Consider the following 21275-nt stretch of genomic DNA (forward strand, 5'->3'; position numbering starts at 1 on the left):
AGGCACTCCTTCTTCAATCAACTATACCTGCTCCAGCCTAGCTTAAGAGAGAGACTTTGTCATACAGCAGCCTGTACCTGAGTCATAACCCATCTTTGTGAAAGGTGAACCTGAAAGCCTTCACTCCTCACCCTTTTACAGATGTCTGTGTAACAATCTGCGCTCAACAGTTTGAGCATGGACTTAATAAGGCTTTTGTGAAGTGAAGCACAGGAAAAAGCTGAAGGTCTTCATTTGCTGGACCTTCTTTCTTCCAGTTTTTCTGTTGTCCCTGTATCCCTGTCCTTGTTTCCTCCGATTGCCTGTACACTTAACCAGCTATTTTAAGGACCTTGTTTGGAAGCACTTGCTCAGAACTGGCAGTACTCTGGGAGCTGTTCTCAAGAGGGCGGCATGTTGTCTTGGTCTTCAAATAATGAATACTAAATGCAGTCTTTCTTAGGTCCACGTAAGGATTGTTTAGGCAGCATCTGTATAATCCTCCAAGGTTGCTTCTCCCTGCTCCCACCTCATGCATGCTTGCATTTATGGCTCAGTTTTGTCAGTGCTCCTGCCCCCTTTGCTTTTTCCCCCAACTATTGGAACACACTATTCTTGAAACTGCAGGAGCCAATCCTTGTAAGCTCACTACATCTCCTGGATTATTCTCTTCAGGACTGTATTCCATGAGCCTTCCAAGAAGATTCCTGAACAGGCCAAAGTCTGTTCTCCCAAAGTCCTGCACTGCTGATTCCACTTTTTGCTTTGTTTCCCTCCTTTCAGGCTCACAGACACCATCTAGCCACAGACAGGGCTCTTCCCAGCCTTTACATCTGCAATCGTTCCTTGTCTTCAAGGACTGTGTCCAGCAGAGCACCTCTCTTCATTGATTCACAGCATGTGTCAGGATGCTGGGAGCAGCAGACCCCAGAAACATCCTGGATTGTTCATACTTGGATGTCTTGTCCCTACAGCAGGAATAGCAGTGGCCCATGTCACCCATGTGGTTGTCAAAAGAAGGCATCATCTGCTTTGTCTGCCACTTCTTCCCACTTAAGATATTTGTAACAGCCACCACATTGCCCATACACTGGTCTGTCCACTACTCATAAGCTCTTCCTGTCTCATCATCTGTCCCAAGACAGAGCTCCTGGCATCCCCACTTCCCCACTGCTCCCAAACCTGGAAGACCTCACAGGAACTCCTCCTGTTCACCACTGCAGCCCATAACTCCTCAGCAGCCAGTGTCAACCCACAGCAGCATGCTGGTTGCATACGTGACCTGTTGCAACAACTCTCCGTGACCTTAAATGAGATCACAGCCCTGAACAACACCAAGATCTCCAGTTTCTTCTGGTTGTAGCCCAAGCTGTGGACAGTCACGTACTGGCTCCGCAGAGAGGTGCCCATTTGTGCTGACTTCCACAAAAGTGTGTGAGAACTTTTCTCCAACTCCTAGCTAACAGGAGTGGGATGCATGGGATGGATCACTTGACATTTGTTCTCAAAGTCTCAGTATAAAAGGTTTCTTGTCCCTATACAGTTTATCAGTTTTATAAACAAATGTTCTCGCATCTCTGGTACATTTCAGGTTTTTCCTGTCACTAATGATCTAAATAATTTTTTTTTTGCATTTCCTTCCCTTGTTCCACAGCGATAAAGTTTAACAAAGTGGTTTTAATTAAAATGAATTCACACGTAAAAAGGGATGGGGTAGATCAGTAGAACAAAGCAGTCTCCAAATTTCTCCTTTTGAAGAGAGAAATTGACTTCTTCAAGCAGAAGTCAGAATTTTCTTAGACAAAAGTGCAACAACACACTTCTCATAAATGAATATGAGGCAAAGCAAAGTAGAGTTCCCTGAAGTGATGCAACCACCTGCTGCAGGTGCACAGTATTTCAATGAGTCCCCTTGCAGTGCTTTCTGAATACTGAACTTAATTCTAATCTTCTGTGGAAACTGGAGGACATAGCTACTGCATAAAGAAAACATCATCAGATTTAATCTTCCCCACATTCAAGACAGCAAATTAGTGCTCAGTATCAAGAGGAACAAAGGACAATTTATATCATTGCCGTCCCAAGATAATGTCTGTTCAGCCTCAGTTACCTAGCTAATATTCACCTCCCACGAACACTTAAGGCAGCATGTAACATGTGGCACTTTGAGATCGATTTGTATTATTTGCTGCCTAGTTTATACTATTCCTTTTTGAATGCATTTCCTGTAGTACATCTTGGACAGCTGACCTAGCAGTAAGGAAAGTCCTTTTAAGACTATCTCGACTGCAGCCATGATCATTACCTGCTAGCAGATCCCTGGATGTGCATGTCTTTGCTGTCCTGCCCCACTGCCTACAAGGGGATTAAAGGAAGAGGCAAGGGTCTTGACATTTTCGAGGTCAGGGTACTCCATGGAGAGAGACTGGCTGACTGCGTGCTCTTGCAGTGGCCTTGTGTGAACTCTGAGCTACGGTATCAGCCTATAATGGAGCTCAAGTATTCTGGAGAAAGGTGAACCAAGAGAACAGGCTTATAATGACATATAGCTTGTAACAAGTAAGCACATGGGAGCAGTCCCAGGTAGCTTAGCAGCCCACATCAGTGCATAATCATGCTTGCCACCCTCTGTTTAATGTCTGCCATGCCCACACTGTGGACAGTGGCAACAGGAGTGTCATCAAGCAGCAACATGGGCTCAGTCTTTGCACTTTTCCTGCCTCCCATGTGTTCAGCAAGGCACTTCCTCTCAGCTGTTTCAGTCATACAGCACAGCTGGCACTTCTGAACCAGAGTGAGTCCTCCTCAAGTACCTCAAGACCCCTGACTTTCTCCTTTTTCACCTCCTAAAGCTACATTTCACTCTCTCATAACAGCTGCCACAAAAAATTCACTGCCCCTAGTGCTATCCAAGAGTTCACAAGGCTCTCAGCACACATCGCATTAGTGGATAAACAAGACTCTCAAGGGAATGGGAGGATACCAGATTACACTCTGCAAGGCCCTAGTTAGAAACAGATGGCTATCTGCCAGAACCACCACGAGGAAGCATTTAATTGCAGGATCACAAATGTTCCCAGACCTGAGGTACCTGCAATCCTGTTACTAATGTAGCTGCAGCTGAGGTAGGCTTTGGAGAAAAAGAATCCCAAACTTGCTTGTCTGCTGTAAAAGGGCAAATTCTGATGTAAATATGCAGAAAGGGAACCTGTTGCTTAAAAACAGCCACTTTTCTAGGTATTAGGACAAACTGATTCTCACTGTATTGTCACCACATAGGTAATGAGGGAGAACTAGTTCTGAGCTCACAGATGCCATTCCCAATCCAGCTGAGCAAACAAGGAAGCTCAGCCTTAAGTCCTATCTCTTCAGACCTGCTATGACAGCCACACACTGTGCCAACCCCCACCAGCTTTTTGCTCTGCCTCAGGCTATGAAGACTTCAGGAACCCAGAACCATAGCTCCATCGAGGGAGAGGCTTCAAGCCTGCCATGCAAGACCATCTGCAAGTCACACAGCTGCACCAACTACCAACAGAACACATTCTGACTTCAAACCAGGAAGTCTGGACTATTGGGCAAGGAGGTTTGTGGTCCTAGCAAGGTGCTTCCAAGGTGGCAGCCACCAGGAGACACAGGCTAGTGAAGCAAGAGCAAGGAATAAAGGACAGCTCTTCTACCACACCAATGTTCTGCCAAGATCTGCTTCTCCTTCTTGATCTGTGCGACGACCCTTTATCCCTTGCCTGCTTGCCAAGCTGAGGCACTTGAAATGTTGGAGCAAGGCACCTCACTTACATAGCACTTTGTAACCTCAGCACATATTTGCAGTCTTGTTGCACTGCAATCCATCAGGCTTATAAGCAACAGCACCTAAGTTTTACTGTAGGAAAAAAATGATGCTAAACTCCACTGAGAAGAGATGATTAACACACAAAAGTTAACCTTCCTTAAGGTCCCAGGACAAGCCACTAGTATCTCCTCTAGTCAGAAATGCTGAGAAAGGGGCCAGATCTCCACAGTCACACAAGTGATCTTTCCAGACAGAATTCACATTGCCAGGAAAAAGCCCTGCAACTTTACACGTTTTGCATACACTATCTTGGGTCTGGAATGCAGAGGCAGGAAAATAAGCAGCACTTCGTTTCTTATGTCACAGCTTCCACCTCTCCCAGAATTAGTGCACTATATGCATGCTACAGAAATCCACAGCACAAAAGGAGATAAAGCTATGAACCAGGAACATTCTGCAAACACAAAACCCGTTTCTGAATTGTAACTGATTCTTACCTCTCCTATTTTGTTCTCTTCCATTCTGACCACTCCTGGGATACTCTCCAAGTAGCCTTCCAGTGTGTCATATCCTAGGTGCCTGAAGGGAATCAACTCATTGGTCAGGGATCTGTATTCACTCTGAAGTTCTGACAAACGTATGCCATTTTTAAAGGCATGAAGAACAGCTCTCAGGGCTTTTGCAACAAGTTCTGGCTCCTGCATCTTCACCTAAAACCCTGTATACAAAAGAAAAAAAAAAAGGGAAAAAAATTTTTACATACATAGGCTAAAATCACTGGCTTTTACCATTCAAGCTCCCTCCCCCAACAAGCCAGAATGCAGCAACTCAGTGGCTCATCTCTGGAGACTCTGATACTTCTGGGTAGACCTGTAGGGCAAGCCTACAGTAGTAGTAGTGCAAGCCAAGCATAATGTTGTAGGGAACACACAGGGCATGACATTGTCAAAAAGTGCTGAAAAAGGAGCGCAGCAGCCATCATGCACAAAGTGGCTGTGCCAGACAATCACAAGAGGCCACATGCACAAAAGAGGGACAGGTGCTGCTAAGCAATTGACCCACCATGCAGTACTGGATACTGTACCTGGGACAGGGCAATTCTGGATGTGTGTATAAGTGGGGAAAGAGAGGCACTCTGGAGAGTGGCCTGGGGGCCCTGCCAATGGGAAGCTGAACATGAGCCAGCAGTGCCCTGGCATCCAGGTGGGCCACCCATGTTCTGGGAGGCATCAGGCACAACATCACAGCCAGGGAAGGGAGAGGATTATCCCACTCTGCTCTGCACTGGAGCGGTTTTATCTTGAGTGCTGGGGGCAGTTTTGGGTACCACAGTGTAAGAAAGACATTGAGCTGGCAAGAGTGTCCAAAAGGGGGCAACAAACATGGTGAAGGGCTGTGAGGGGAAACTATATGAGGAATGGTTGAAGTCACTTGGTCTGTTCAGTCTAGAGAAGAGAAGACTGAGGAGAGACCACATTGCAGACTACAACTTCCTTGTGAGGGTAAGAGAAGCAGCAGACACTGCTATCTACACTTCTGTGACCAGTGATAGGACTCAAGGGAATGGCCAGAGTGGTGTCAGAGAAGGTTTGGGCTGGATATCAGGAGAAGGGTCTTCACCGAGAAGGTGACTGAGTACTAGAACAGGCTCTCCACAGAAGAGGTAACAGCACCAGGTCTGACAGAGTTCAAGAAGCACTTGGACAACAGTCTCAGGCACGTGGTGTTTCCTGTGCAGGGCATGGAGTTGGATTTCAATGATCCTGTGGGTCATTTTATCCGATTCAGGATATTTTGTTATTTGACGACACCTTGCTACCTGCAGGGCTAAAACTTCCACTGAAAGTGGGAGAGGGCACAACAACCACCCCCTGTCACAGCACCCTGCACTCTGTGGTGCGGGATGTTCCTCTAGAGAGACCGGAGCTGGTCTGCATGCCCCTGAGCCAGCACCTGCACCAATGCCCACGTCTCAATTCCACCACGGAAACAGCATGCATCTGGGGCATGCAACGTCTTACCCACAACGCACAACGCCTTGACTCCACAGACTCTTCAGAGAGAAAACACAACTTAGGTCCCCAGGAAAGTGATCCTCTGACAGAGGGATTTTGTTCTGGGCCTTCTGTTTTTTCAGCCTGTGTTGCTCATGTCTGGTAGGGCCATGGGATGGATGCCCAGAGCCTGCCCCAGGGATATGCACTGCATGACCATCCCACGGGGCTCTGCCTGGCCATGGAGCCTTCTCAGCCTGCATCGAGGGACAGACCTCGATCCCTCTTCCAGGCATGTCACATGGTGCATGCTGAGGCCTGCCTGGTGGCCACCTCACACAGCTCCACAGCCCTCAGGCAACTCCCAGTGCTCTGTGACACCTCCTGCCTGCTCCCCAAACAGCTCAGTGCTTTTTCTACAGCCACAAAAAGCGCAAGGTCTGAACCTGCCTCTTTATCTTTGTGCAGTGCATTTCATCCACTTCTACACATTCATTCCACCAGCTCTCAAGAAAGACTGCTTTAGCTACCTCAGGCTTATGGCTTTACCATTACAAATGTCTCATTCACATACCTCTAGAAATGTACAGAATTAGCATATCTAAGTAAGAATCTACTGATTCATTCCTTCATACAGACAACTCTAACTATCTACATACCCTGTGCATGCATATAAATATTTTTTATATGAGCTGCATATAAACAGTTTGAGATCTGATCCTTCCTGGTACAAGGAAGCAGAAGCTGCAACACTGAACAAAATGGCATCTCCCTCCCACAAAATGGTGGCAGAAACCTTCCAGCCAGGGCTTCGGCCCAGGAGGTCTGGGCAGCGCGGCAGGCGGTTTCAAGGCCAGAGCCAGCGCTACCTAAAGCCCTCCCAGCCCCCCAAATCTCAGGCCTGCACACACTTGGGCCTTCTCCAGCAACACCCAGCTACGCCCACGGGACGTTGGGGAGCGCCAGGCACAAGTGCTGCAGGGCAGGCTCTGTGCTCCCAGCTGGGCATCCTCCTCCCAGCCGCTCGCTCACCACAGGGACACTCCCGCCACAGGAACCTCCCTGCCACGGCCGTACCCCCAAAGCCGCACGGAGCTCTCGCACAACCCAGCAACAGCCCTGCTCTCCCAGCGCCTGCTGCACGCAGGCTCCGCTCCAACGCTGAGCACGGCACACGGCTGCACCTCAAACGCCACATCCTCGCCCCCCAGCAGTAATGTGCAACATCAGCAGAGCCACTGCTTCGGGAGAAGGCCACCTCGCTCTCCTCAACATGCTCCAGCTCCAGCCACAGCACCAGAGCGCTCCTCCTCCAGCACACCAAGGCCAGCGACGGCTGCACGCGGACCTGCGCGAGGCTCTCTCCAATCTGCAGCGTGCCACGAGGGGCCCCGTGAAAGGCTGGTCTGCACTGCTCTCCCCTGAAGACACCCTCTCCCAACACTGCTTCCCTTCCTGGCAAAGTCACCCTGGGCAACAACACACCCAGTGCAATAGGAACAGAAATGCCCACCCTCAGCACACTTCACATGCCACCGCACACACTCCAGGCTCTCCCTTCCTGCACCCAACTTCACCACCGTCCAGCTCCGGGGCCCGACAAGGAGTCACAGCATCCTTTTCTGCACCCTTCCTTGAGCAGTTTCACTTTAGGCACACACAGCGTTTCACTAACACAACCCTACCTCTGCTCTCTACACTTATATTCGTACACAGGTCCATGTCCCTGCACCCATACACACGGCACAGCCAGTACACGTCTCCACACACACCTGGCTCCTTAACCCTGCAGTTTCTGCCCTTGCTGCTCCAGCGCCTTTCACCGACTCATCCTGCAACAATCCCTCAGCAACAGCTGCCCTCACTGCTGCCCTCTGCTCAACACAGGCACTGCCCACGACGAGCAGCACACACTGAACCTGCACATCTCCACACAGCAATGGCCAAATCTACACTGGGCACTTGCATCCTTCTCTCATCCTTTCAGAGACTTTGCAGCTGGTGCACCGAGCTTCAAAGAATCAGAAGACGTGATTGCCACCTGCCAGAAGAAAAAAGACACACGAGGTTCATATCTCCTTTGGACCCACTCAGTTTCAAATGATATCATGTGCCTCAGAAATCTGTAAGTGATGTCAAGTCCCGATCATATAAAAAAATCCCAAACACTGAAGCACTGAGAACTACAGCAAAAAATGCAGTTCTATCTATGACTGTATTTCAAGCCACATTCATTAAAGAGACATGGAAAAGCTCATAGAAAAAAATTTGCAGATTTTTGTCTACTGTCTCTTTTAAATAATAGATACAATTTCTTATTCGGCTAACATGGCTCTTGAAAGTTCTCCTGCCTAAACTTTCTGAGTTTATCTCCCTACTCAGATAAAATTAACAGTATATGCACTACATCCAAGGAGTGATAAATAAAATTTAAAATAACCTGGAATGGCAGTTTAAAAAGCTGATTCAAAATAAAAAAAACTTCACTAAAAGAAGAAACTGAGGATCACGGGGGAATGACATCATGTCAATATCAGACATGTTAGTTGCATACCAATACAATAGTCGAATTATATCAGAAACAGCAAACAGCATATTATAAAGTCCATCTCCCTAAACTATACAGTGAGGAGTAGTCACGAGGACAAGTTAAACGAGGTGACAGGTACTAGGGTACAAAGGTTAAACCGAATCCAGTCTCAACCCACGCCTTACAATCTACCCATTCCTATAGTCAGCAATTACACAGACTTTCAAGGCAGTAATGGTGACAACACCGATACATTAACAGAAAGCTACACAGCTCAGAGTAGCTTCCGAAGCTTTTTAAAAATCGTTTTTGAGTTAAGCTGCTTTAACGTTAGATCATTCAGCAGTTATGACATTTTCCCGGCGGTTCACTGCCTCCAGACAGCAGGACACTTCACTAGAAAGAGAGCCCGAGCTGCCTTCATCATCACTAAGTCAGCACACATCGCTCAAACCACCTCTGCCAGCATCTAAACCGAAACTTCCTTCGGAATGCTCAGAACGGATGATCCGCGCTGCGGATCATCAGCCAGGCTAAGGAAAAGAGGAAATGCGGACAGCTCTCCCGCAGGGAGTGGACGCACTCTCTGGTAACCTCGTTTTCTGCAGACTACAAACACTCCCCTGGGGAACACATCTCCGAAGGCAGAAAGCATCCACTAACCCGCTGAAGACGGGCCACTTTCTCTGCCACCGCGCAGGCACTGAGGAGGAACAGCCTCCCGCTGGCTGGCAGCGCCCGTCCCTCCGCGCTGTCTTTCCCCTCAGACCGCGAGAACTTACGCCCGGCGGGGCTCCACTCCTTCCTTTCCACCTCCTCCACCGGGGGCTCTCAGGCACCGGCCAAAGCCTCTTCGGGCCGCCGCCGCGGGCCGGGCCGGAGCCAGGCGGAGCCGCCGCCTGCGTGCGCGGGGCCAGACACTGAGGGGCTGCGCGGCCGCTCCCCGCGCCACCGCCCAACCGGCCCGGGCCGCCCCGCCCGGCCCGGCCCGACCGCCGCCTCCCCCCGCCCGCTCCGGCCCCGGGCGCCTGCGCAGCACCGTGCCGTGCCGCTCCCGGGAAGGGCCACGTGTGCCCTCGGCCGCGGGAGCCGGGCTGGGCTCGGCGGGGGCTGGCATCCGGCCGCGCCCGTGCCGCCTCAGGCCGCCGTGCCGTCTTGCCGCGGAACTGCTGAAGTCTCAGTCCTGTCACAGGGCAGCAGCCAAAGTCGCCTTCCAGAGGGAGCGGCTGAGGAATAACAGCTCCGTTAGAGCGTCAAATTCTCTTCTGCAGAGAATCATAGAATGTTAAGGGGTTAGAAAGGACCTTCGTGATCATCTAGTCCCAAGCCCCTCTGCCATGGTCAGGGATACCTCCCACTAGAACAAGTTACTCAAGGCCTTGTCCAGCCTGGCCATGAACGCTGCCAGGGCTGGGGCATCCACAGCCTCCCTAGGCAGCCTGTCACTGCATCTCATCATCTTCACAGCAAAAAATTTCCTCTTAATATCTAACTTTCCTCTCTTTCAGTTGGTACCTGATTATCCTTGTCCTGCTGCTACAGCTCCTGACAATGCCTTTTGTCTTCCCCATATAACCCTTCAGATGCTGGTTGCAATGAGGTTTCCATACAACTTTGTTTCCTTTAGGTTGAACAGCCCTAACTTTCTCAGCCTGTCTTCATAGGGAAAGTGCTTCAGTCCTTTCAGCAACTTTGTGCACCTCCTCTGGACTTGTTCCAATAGTTCCATGTCTTTCTTAGGTTGGGGCACCAGAACTGTATGCAATACTCCTGCAGATGTTTAATTAATCCATTTAAATGCCTCAATTTCAGAGTACCAAAACCCACTGAATTTAGTTCTGCAGCTGGAGCTCTCTCTTGTCACCTTGTACAAAAAACACTCCGCAGGTGCATGTTCCATCAAGGAGGTGCTGGTGGGTGCCTGCCTGCACTGCCACGGGGCTGCAGCCCTTCTCAGGAGGGCTATGCTTGCCCAGCCCATATCCAGGTTGCTGCCAATCTCCAGGTGGTGTGCATCTGCATAGGCACCTTGGGCACTTCTGCCTTCTTGACAGCTGTAGGCCTACAGCTTCAGCTTTCAATGTGTTGTCCAGTGTTCCAAGCACATGGCTGATTTGCTCCCCACGCAGGTGGTTACTAGTGATAGAAAACTGCTCAGCATCCTGTATCAAGGGACCCTGCCACCCTGCGTGTTGCGCACAACAGCATTCCTCTCTCTGTAGATGGTCACTTCTGGGAGCCAGACTGGAAGCAGCATCAGGCCAAGCTGTGTGGTCACTGAATAGTGGAGGTCTGCCAAAGCCAGAGGCTGGCCCCACAGAGGGGCAATGCCAGGACAGAGGTGGAGCTGCTGAACCTCACAGGGTTCAGCAAGGGGCCTGCAAGGGGCTCCCACCTTCTTCTATGATTGCTACAGCCTCCACAGACTGCTTGCCACCAGAGTCCAGTATCGTCTGACAAAGCATTTTTAGAAAATCCACACATGGCGGGTCCAATATTTAATACAAAGTTTATTCATTTGAGGCTATTTTAATTTACAAAGCCTTTCCATTTAGTAGGGTGATATGGCAGTTACAATAAACATGCACATTAAATTTTGCAGACTGTAGCATTTCCAATATATTGCAAAATCATAATACAGTTGTGAATCTCCTAAGTGGCCTCTAGAATATGAATATTGTTATAACACTGTCTTCAACTGCTAGGAGGGGATATGTGTGCTGCAGCCAGCTTAGAGCTGAAGCACTCTCTTTAAAGGTTCTTTGTTCATAGTTTTTTGACATTTTTGTACTTAATTGTGCTAAATCTAGCTGTCATGGCTAAAATAAATAAAACAAGGTTGTAGGCTGAGAGAAGTTTGTACAGAGCAAGCTTCCTGAGGCCATGTAAACAGTACCTACATCACTGCCCACAGCACTATCCTCATCCTTGAAAAGCAGGTCTTACTTTTTTAATTTTTTTTAAATTTTTTTTTACTTTTCCTTCTCTTGGTCAAATGTGCCCATAATTTTGTACAGAGAATTGTTGGACACATTCTATGTCAAATGAGATATTTGCAGTGCTAACACAATGATGTAGTAAGAGAAATAGGGCCCAGGTGTGAAGACCTTGAGAAGCAAGAAGCATAGAGAAGTACAGGCATGAAGTGTGATGGGGTGGTGTCACAGAAACTGTGGGAAAAAACAGAAACTCTTCAACATGTTTTCAGGGTTAGAGCATCAAGGCATTACTTTATTCTGCCCAGGATGTTTTTCCAACCAGTATATGCAACAGAAATTATTTCATCCCCACATGCCTGGATTGTGCACTGAAAATCACACATGGTTTTTACCAGACTTTTCACATATTTATACATTAAACCCCAAAGAAATTCACATTCATTGGTCTTAAATGACACAATTCTTAGTATTCAATTTCTTATTGGCTATCGATCACCTTTGATGCTAATTGCATCTTCATTCTTCGTTTCTCCTAACAAGCTTTTCCCAGCCCAGATGTCTCTAACTGCACTAGATGTGCATTAATTAATGTTCATTAATGGTCATTAGTAGTTATGGTTTATCTCCTGTGTATCTTCTGGCTACTTGAAATCCATAGATGTTTGGATCATGGAGACGCGCCTGGGAAACAGGATTGTTTGAAGAGAAACTTCAATGCCCTTCCCCCTGGGCAAAGGCAAACAAATCCCTGACCAAAGTTATATAAAAAAAATTGAAAGTGGTATAATTTCCAGCAATTGCACAAAGGTTTAAGGCAGGGTTTGGTTTGCAAAGGCTGCTGTTGGCCGCATGCCAGTCCAAGCAGGTGAATGGACATGTTCACCCAGGGCACAGTCTCCTGCAGGCTTGCATTTCCAGGACAGACAAAATTCTAGACCAAACGAGTTTCACAACAAAGACCTCATGCAGCTTGGTAATCAGATACACCCCCAGTAAAAGGTCTGATTGAAATTCTGTGCTGTGAGAAAGGCACATGACACAGCTGTGAGAGCAACTTCTTCTCACAGTGCCCCAAGTACACCATGGTTATGGTTCGTTGGAAAGCACAGGACTAAAACCTGCACCTGCTGGGCAGGTATCCACAACTGCTGTGAGTGACAGTGCAGGGCTACTCCCCGCAATTTCTTTGATGCTGCAGCAGGCATAAGAACCCCTGATAGCCTCAGGATAGGGAGATGGGCAGGCAGACATAGGAGAAGAGAACCTTGAATGATTTTAAACATCAAAGCTTTAAATGAGACTTCTGCATTTCTGTGGTGCATGACATCTCAACAATGAGTGATTCCAATAGGTAGAGAATTCCTGTGTCTTTTTTCTTCTGGCAGGTGGCAATCACGTCTTCTGATTCTTTGAAGCTCGGTGCACCAGCTGCAAAGTCTCTGAAAGGATGAGAGAAGGATGCAAGTGCCCAGTGTAGATTTGGCCATTGCTGTGTGGAGATGTGCAGGTTCAGTGTGTGCTGCTCGTCGTGGGCAGTGCCTGTGTTGAGCAGAGGGCAGCAGTGAGGGCAGCTGTTGCTGAGGGATTGTTGCAGGATGAGTCGGTGAAAGGCGCTGGAGCAGCAAGGGCAGAAACTGCAGGGTTAAGGAGCCAGGTGTGTGTGGAGACGTGTACTGGCTGTGCCGTGTGTATGGGTGCAGGGACATGGACCTGTGTACGAATATAAGTGTACAGAGCAAGAGGTAGGGTTGTGTTAGTGAAACGCTGTGTGTGCCTAAAGTGAAACTGCTCAAGGAAGGGTGCAGAAAAGGATGCTGTGTCTCCTTGTCGGGCCCCGGAGCTGGACGGTGGTGAAGTTGGGTGCAGGAAGGGAGAGCCTGGAGTGTGTGCGGTGGCATGTGAAGTGTGCTGAGGGTGGGCATTTCTGTTCCTATTGCACTGGGTGTGTTGTTGCCCAGGGTGACTTTGCCAGGAAGGGAAGCAGTGTTGGGAGAGGGTGTCTTCAGGGGAGAGCAGTGCAGACCAGCCTTTCACGGGGCCCCTCGTGGCACGCTGCAGATTGGAGAGAGCCTCGCGCAGGTCCGCGTGCAGCCGTCGCTGGCCTTGGTGTGCTGGAGGAGGAGCGCTCTGGTGCTGTGGCTGGAGCTGGAGCATGTTGAGGAGAGCGAGGTGGCCTTCTCCCGAAGCAGTGGCTCTGCTGATGTTGCACATTACTGCTGGGGGGCGAGGATGTGGCGTTTGAGGTGCAGCCGTGTGCCGTGCTCAGCGTTGGAGCGGAGCCTGCGTGCAGCAGGCGCTGGGAGAGCAGGGCTGTTGCTGGGTTGTGCGAGAGCTCCGTGCGGCTTTGGGGTACGGCCGTGGCAGGGAGGTTCCTGTGGCGGGAGTGTCCCTGTGGTGAGCGAGCGCCTGGGAGGAGGATGCCCAGCTGGGAGCACAGAGCCTGCCCTGCAGCACTTGTGCCTGGCGCTCCCCAACGTCCCGTGGGCGTAGCTGGGTGTTGCTGGAGAAGGCCCAAGTGTGTGCAGGCCTGAGATTTGGGGGGCTGGGAGGGCTTTAGGTAGCGCTGGCTCTGGCCTTGAAACCGCCTGCTGCGCTGCCCAGAGCTCCTGGGCCGGAGCCCTGGCTGGAAGGTTTCTGCCACCATTTTGTGGGAGGGAGATGCCATTTTGTTCAGCGTTGCAGCTTCTGCTTCCTTGTACCAGGAAGGATCAGATCTCAAACTGTTTATATGCAGCTCATATAAAAAATATTTATATGCATGCACAGGGTATGTAGATAGTTAGAGTTGTCTGTATGAAGGAATGAATCAGTAGATTCTTACTTAGATACGCTAATTCTGTACATTTCTAGAGGTATGTGAATGAGACATTTGTAATGGTAAAGCCATAAGCCTGAGGTAGCTAAAGCAGTCTTTCTTGAGAGCTGGTGGAATGAATGTGTAGAAGTGGATGAAATGCACTGCACAAAGATAAAGAGGCAGGTTCAGGCCTTGCGCTTTTTGTGGCTGTAGAAAAAGCACTGAGCTGTTTGGGGAGCAGGCAGGAGGTGTCACAGAGCACTGGGAGTTGCCTGAGGGCTGTGGAGCTGTGTGAGGTGGCCACCAGGCAGGCCTCAGCATGCACCATGTGACATGCCTGGAAGAGGGATCAAGGTCTGTCCCTCGATGCAGGCTGAGAAGGCTCCATGGCCAGGCAGAGCCCCGTGGGATGGTCATGCAGTGCATATCCCTGGGGCAGGCTCTGGGCATCCATCCCATGGCCCTACCAGACATGAGCAACACAGGCTGAAAAAACAGAAGGCCGGAACAAAATCCCTCTGTCAGAGGATTACCTGCCTGGAATAATGAGGAAAAGACTATAGAGGCTCCTCTAAAAGTCTACATGTCATTCTTTACAGTTATGGCATCTTTGCAGATAAAACACAGGAGTCTCAGCATGCAATGAAGTCTGTCCTGTTGGATAACAGTTACTGCAAGGCCCATAAGGACCAGAACTCCTGAGGAAAAGGCAAGTGGATCATTATGAGCATTGGGGTGTTGCAGAGGTTTTCTGCCATCATTGTGGTGCATATGGCTCTGATGGGTTGGATAGATGCAGAACTGCTGGACAAGGCAAAAAGGTTGCATGGCAGACTACTGTAGCCTACATAGGTCAAGGTCATACCAAGCCACATCCTTTTGTTGGAGGTTGAGTTTCGTGTTCACATACCCATCCTCTTCCTGTCCATCTTCTGAGGTGATTTTCAGGAAAATGATAGTCTCAGATTTCTCAAGGTCGATTCTAATGCATCCATGGAAACACATATGAAAGGACTGTGCCCTGGCCACATAATGAACAGGGCTGGTGAGTGTAGATGTGCATTGGCATTGGCTGGTCACAGCTGAGACTACTTCTGAATGTTTTGTGTACCCTTTGGATCATGGAGGAAGAAGAAGGGATTCTTAGCCTCCATGTGGTCATATTGCATATGTGCTGTGTGCCTGTTTAAGTTCAAGCACAGACAAAATTGCCTGTTCAAGCTCTGACACTGCTGGATTGCTGTTTTTATCTGTGCTGACTGTGCAGCAGGGACACTGTCTGACTTGTAATCAGGAGTTCCTGGGGTAGGAGAGCTGTCCCTCAGAAGGAGAGGCCCTGCCTGCAGTGGCTCTGTGTTGAGCCAGCCCAGCAAAGGTGCTGGGTGTGCAGCAGAGGAGGAGGAAAAGGAAGGGGAAGGATGAGCTGGAGGGCACTGCTGGAGGGGTTGCCTGGTTTCTAGTGCCATCATCCATTGCCCATGTTTTCCTGGGCTGTGTGGGTCACCTTGGGACACTTGAGAAGATCCTTGGAACAAGCTGTTGCTGCTTAGCAATCTCTTGCTTTTGTTGTTTTTCTACTTTGATTGCCCTGTCTTGATTGTGAGAAAAGATCCTCTTTGGAGCTGTTGTTTGCTAAATTTCAGAGGTGCTGGTGAAGTCCCTGAGTTTCTCTTGCCCTGCTCCTGTGCAAAGTGGTCATCTCTGATGTTCCTTGGGGGCCATGGCTAGCAAGGTAGCAGTGCTGGCCCCATGAAGGGCTGCTTTTCAGACTGTGCCACCACCTTATAGGCAGAGCTGAGGTTTGCAGAGTATCAAGTATGCAGTTTTGTAGAGTGAGTCTGTGTCTTTCACCTGTGGGTTACCTGAGATGTAACCTTGTGGCATCTTCCATGTGCATGGCTGTTCTGAGACTGTTTGGAGAGATGGGTCTGTTTATGTGCTGCAGTGTGGTGGTGGAGATTGTGGTTTGTGAATACCCAGGTGCAAGCCACAGTGCTGTAGCACAGAGACCCAGAACGGGTCTGTGGGTCTGTACTCCGGAACAGAGACTGACGAGCCTTTATCTTTTTGGATGCTGCCATAGCTACCCTGATAGGTGATGTGTGTGTTGAGCGTGAGGCTGTGTGCAGGTGGCTGCCCTTTCCCTCTTGCCTGACTTCTGTGTTGCAGCGTCAGTGTTTGTGCCCCTTCTCGGCGTGCTCGGAGCCAGGAGCCAGCTGACCGTGTTTGGGTGAACTGGGATGAGGGCTGGAGCTGCAGTTCTGCTGGGTTAGCAGTACATGCTGCTTTTCAGCCCTGTTTGAGCCTCTCTAATCCCACTGGCTTAGTCAGCTGCTGCCCCATCATTTCTTTCTGTGTTGTTTTCGGCTGCCCTGGGCCATCAGGTGACGGTGGTGAGAAAGTGTTTGCTGTTGCTCATTGTGGCTGTGCTAAGTCCTCCGGAGCTGTGATTGTGGCAGTAATCCTGTGCAGGGGGAGGCCTCCAGCCCGGGCTGGGTTGGAAGCCAGCCTGGTGCTGAATGGAAATGGCAGTGGCGTGCCACTTCCACGGTGGCGTAGCTGTGAGGTGGCCCAGAGCAGCTCAACAGCTTAATCCTGCTGCAGTGCCTGCTGTTTCTGGAGGATCCACAGAAAGCAGGCATGTCCTGCCCCACTCACCTGCATGAATTCCATGTGCCATCTGGGGTCTGTTGTGCAGAGGGGTAGAGGAAGATTTGCTTGGAGCACTCATGAGAACAGCAGCCAGCCCCAGATTTTGTGCCTGAGAGCACAGTGTTCTGTTGACAGCTCATAACCTTCCTACTGCTTCTCCCCAATGGCCCTTTGCTGTGGCTGTGCTCTCTTGGGTGTGCTTTTTGAACAGTTCTCCACATGGGGCTGACAGAGTGGGCAGGTGCCCTAGGGGGAAGAGGCAGCCTTGCAGTGTGGATCTGCTGCGTTTTGCTCCAGGCCAGGGCTCTTCCCAGGGGCAGGAGACACTCCTTGTGTGTGGACTGCGGCTGTAGCAGCAGCTGTTTGGACTTGCCCAGACAGTACCTTGGAGAAGTGGGGAGGTGGGTGGTAATGGCAGCAGATCCAGAGGTTGTGAAGCCATGAGGAGATAGGTGTCAGGAAGAGGGAGGAAGACAGAGGAACTGGCAGCAGCTGTGTGAGGAGTAGAAACTTGGAGGTAAGAAAGATGTGCTGAGTGCAGCAGGTGAGGGAGTGAGGCCAGTCACCCAGCAGGAGCAGGGAGACTCGAGATGGGCCTCTGTGTGTGCACCACAGCTCTGAATGTCATGAGTGGACTGAGTGGACCCCTGTTGTGGTCTTGAGCAAGCAGGGTGGAGCTGCAGTGGAGAAAGCTCTGTGCTGTGTTTTGTTAAACATACTAGTGTATAGAGGACAGAAGGACTAAGCTGTCTAGCTGCACAGGAGAGATTTGTTCTGCAGTTCCTTCCACCTCAGGTCCCCCTTAAGCCATCCAGTCTGGGACCTAGTCTTCAATGCATGCAGACTCTGCCCCGCCAAATTCTCTGTGCTCATGCATGCAGGGCCTGGCCCTTGGGCTCTTGAGGGCTTTGCTCCCCACCTGCATCCCAAACAAGACACCTGGTGTCTGTCTGGGGTTGTGCCACCACAGTGCATCACTGTGCCCCCATGCAGAGTGCTGTGGGGCCTGGCCTTTAGCCATGCTGGGCCATGAATTTCAGGCTCCTACTAGACATGACAGTTGTCACACTTTCCTCAGGGCAGGCAGAACTTTGCCATCAAAGCTGCACAACTCTCAGCACCCCTGGAACTGGCCCTGGAGTAGTGCTCGGCTTTGTTCTCCACTGCTGAATGCTGTGGCTTGGCACCTGTGCTGTCAAATGTCATGGCTGTGTGAAACATTGTTCCTCCATGTCTTGGTTTAACCCCATCTGGCCACCAAGTGCCACACACAGCCACTTACTCACTGCCCCACCAGTGGGACTGGGGAGAGGGAACAGCAAAACCTAGAAGACTCTTGGTTTGAGATAAAGACAGTAAAATATGGAAAACAAAAGCAAATTTAAAAAGCACATAGGCAAAATCCTCCAAAGAATTTATTCACCACTTCTCCTGGGCAGGCAGCTCTTCAGCCATCTCCAGGGCCCCCTCCCACCTCATGGTGACTTAGGGACACAAATGCCATCACTCCAAATGTCTCTTTCTTCCTCCTTCTTGCACTCAGATTTAAATGCAGAGCACTTTGTCAAATGGTCTGGAATATCCCTGTGGCCAGTTCAACCTCCCATGTACCTCCAACATCCTTCCCAGCGTGGTAGTACAAAAAGCAGAAAAGGCCTTGACTCTGTGTAAGCCCTGCTCAAGAATAACTAAAACATCTCTATATTATCAACCCTGTGTGAAGCACAAACCCAAAACACAGCCCCATTCTAGCCACTGTGAAAAAAATTCATTCTATCCCAGCAGAAACCAGCACACCCCAGCTCACCTCAAGCCAAGCACCACTGAGACTGGCTGCTGGGCCATGCCTTGGGCTGCCCTGTGTCCCTTTGCAGGCAAATTTCAGAGAGCTAAACTCCCCCTGCCAACTTTCCCCCTGCAGGGGCCTGGGTCCCTTGCACCCTTCCTGTGCAAGCAGGGCACAGCTTGCCAATGCTCCCCCGGTACATACCCCCTTCTGGGGGGGAATGGCACCTGCAGAGCAGCGCCCCACACCTTTCTGCCGCTCCTCCCAGCAATGCTGCCTGCTGCTCCATGGGCTGGACCACCCCCCTGGCCTGTGAGACCCAGCAAGAAATGCTGGCAAAACCGTCCTCAGCAACCTTGGGAGAGCAGTCTTAGAAACCTGTGCCCTCAGGACCGCACCATACTGCCATCAGTTTTCTTCCCCAAACTGATTATCATTTCAGAGGAGGATGACTTAAAGAAAGATGGAACAAGCTTTTAAAATCCATGAGCCAAATAGTTAAAGCATAAACATCTTTGCATAACTACAGCGTGTCGTTTCTCTTAAAATAATTTTTAAACCACAGCAATAGCACATCCAGTGTCTGTCTGGGCAGTTCCTGAAAGCCTTTCCAAAGTCAGGGGCAGGTTCTGCTATCCTCAGTCAGAAAGCAAGAGGGCAGCAGCCTCCAGTCTAACAGTGAGTTAACTAGCCAGGAAAATCATGAAGTGGTCCGTGCCCAGCAGCAAATGTCCGTGTTTGTGTTAAAAAGGAATTGCCAGAACTAAAGTCCCTGTTTTAGTAGCGTGGTGCTTGACACTGTTTAATTTTTGTGCCAACACTTATAAAACTTGTCAGACACTTAGAAGGATATTTATAATTAACAGAAACTCAAGCAGCTCCCTCTAACAGGCAGATAAAACTGAGATCTTGGACAGGTTTTAGCAGGATGCAGGTTAAAGTTTATGACCTGAATTGTTGACACACCACAGTTACAAACTTTAAAAGACTGAAAAAATCCTAAAAATGTTCACCTGTAACCCAAAGAAGCCTGAAAAAGGTGTTAAATGTTTCTAGAGAACAAATATGACAAGCCATTGTAGACAGCACTAATACAGGAGTGACAACAAGTCCTGTGGCAGGAATGATTGATGGGGAGTTAGCAAGAGGAGGTGCCGGTAGGGGCCAAAGACTGGGAAGTTGAAGCAGGAGAGTGCAGAAAAAAATGTGCCACCCAGGCAACTGAAGCAGTCTCCTTTCATGTAGCAGTTCTGATGGAGTGTCTTTAATTCTGGCATGTCCAGAATGATGAGTATAATAATAATACCATAGATGAGTATAATTTCCACACCTTTGTTGTAGCCGTGCTGAGACACTGTCAGATGGCGATCTCAGCCTCCTTGAGTTTTTTCTGGACTGGAGATGTTGGGGATTGCCGGTGGGGACAGTGGCTTATGAGATTGAGAGTCAGTCATAGAAGACTTGCTATCAGCTCTGCTCCATGTTTTGCTGGGGAGGCGGCTTCATCAGAGGACACCAAACCATTCCTGTGTGACAGAAAAATATGGGAGCAGAACCTTCAATGCAAGGCTATGTAGTGACCATGTGACTGGATTAATTTGTTTCCACTTAGGCAGTTTGAAGCGGGGTTGGCAAGATCGACATGTCCTTGCTGCTGGGAATGTTTTGTGCCTTCTGATCTGCTTGTGCTTTGGAAATTGCAGCAGGGTAAGCTTCTTTGAGCCAGGAGGTACTGACCTCAAAACAGTGTGCAAATGAGTGGGGTTGTGAGCAACATCCCCAGAAATCCTGGACTGACAGCAACCTCCTAGTTATCTGGCACAGACTCGAGGGCACTGGTCCAGCAGAGGTGCCAGTGTTTGTCTGTTAGAGTGGCTAATTGTGGTAAATGATCACTGATTAACAGCACAGGTTGGCTGAGGGAAGCCCTGAAATTGACAGAGCTTGTCCCTTCCTCATTTTCTGGTGTGGAGTGAGGTGTTTGATCTGCAATTTCACTGTGTGTGTTTTCTAATGCCTGCCCCTGTCTCTGCCCCCGATTACAAGGGCCCTGCATTAAGTCACCAGGCTTCTGGTCAGAGCACTTGTCTCTGCAGACTCTGTGCCTCATCTGTGCTGATTGTTTTACCTCTCCAACCTGCCTATAACCATTGTGTTGCTCTTGGTTTTCCCATCCCTCTCTCTTTCTGTGATTCCCTAATAGACTCTTAGGCTGCATTTCTTGGTTTCCAGAACCTGAAAGCCAGGTCCTGGATAGACCAATATAGTATGGTGCCAGCTACAAGAGAAGTCTGGGCAAATTGTGAGGGACAGAGATTCATTCAAGAGTGAATGTTGAGCCTTATTAGTTGAAGAGGAGGCAAAGTTTGACCCATTTGTATTATTCAAATCAAGGCTACTTGCCTGCAGGTGGGCACCTGCACAGGCACTGCTCTGTCTGCATGGATTTGTTTTCAAGATGCTGATTGCTGATGCCACCACCACTGCATCTTGCAGCATTTGGTTATTCAGCCCTGGCAGGAGAGATCAGAGGTGCTACAGTTGTTCACAAGAAAGCATCTGTTTTAGGGCCCAAAGCTGTCATCTGATTATCAATTTGATGTCCAAAATTATTCCATTAGCCCTTAAATTTAATTTCGTTGAGATTTCATTATTTACCTAAATGTTTTTTTGTTTTTTTGTTTTTTTTTTTTTTTTTTTTTTTGTTTTTTTTTTTTTTTTTTTAGCTGTGCTTCAAAGAGTATTGTCTAATTGGTGGCTAAATCCACACTGAAGTTACACTGGGATTTATCATGGTCCAACCTA

General features: G+C 49.3%; 1 protein-coding gene across 3 annotated transcripts in view; it reads right to left on the reverse strand.

Annotated features, from left to right (window-relative positions):
* TDRD7 (tudor domain containing 7) overlaps positions 1-9290 on the reverse strand; it is a 47597-nt gene extending 38307 nt beyond the window's left edge. The window contains exons 1-2 of one of the 3 annotated variants that reach the window (XM_064403097.1): positions 9079-9290; positions 4270-4490 (exon numbers count right to left, since the gene is read on the reverse strand). In XM_064403097.1, the coding sequence (XP_064259167.1) occupies positions 4270-4476 (207 nt within the window). In that variant the 5' untranslated portion in view covers positions 4477-4490; positions 9079-9290. The other 2 variants (XM_064403099.1, XM_064403098.1) reach the window with 2 other exon arrangements.
* Positions 9291-21275: the final 11985 nt, after the last annotated feature.

This window comes from Passer domesticus, chromosome Z, assembly GCF_036417665.1.
Source record: "Passer domesticus isolate bPasDom1 chromosome Z, bPasDom1.hap1, whole genome shotgun sequence".
Classification (NCBI taxonomy): Eukaryota; Metazoa; Chordata; class Aves; order Passeriformes; family Passeridae; genus Passer; species Passer domesticus.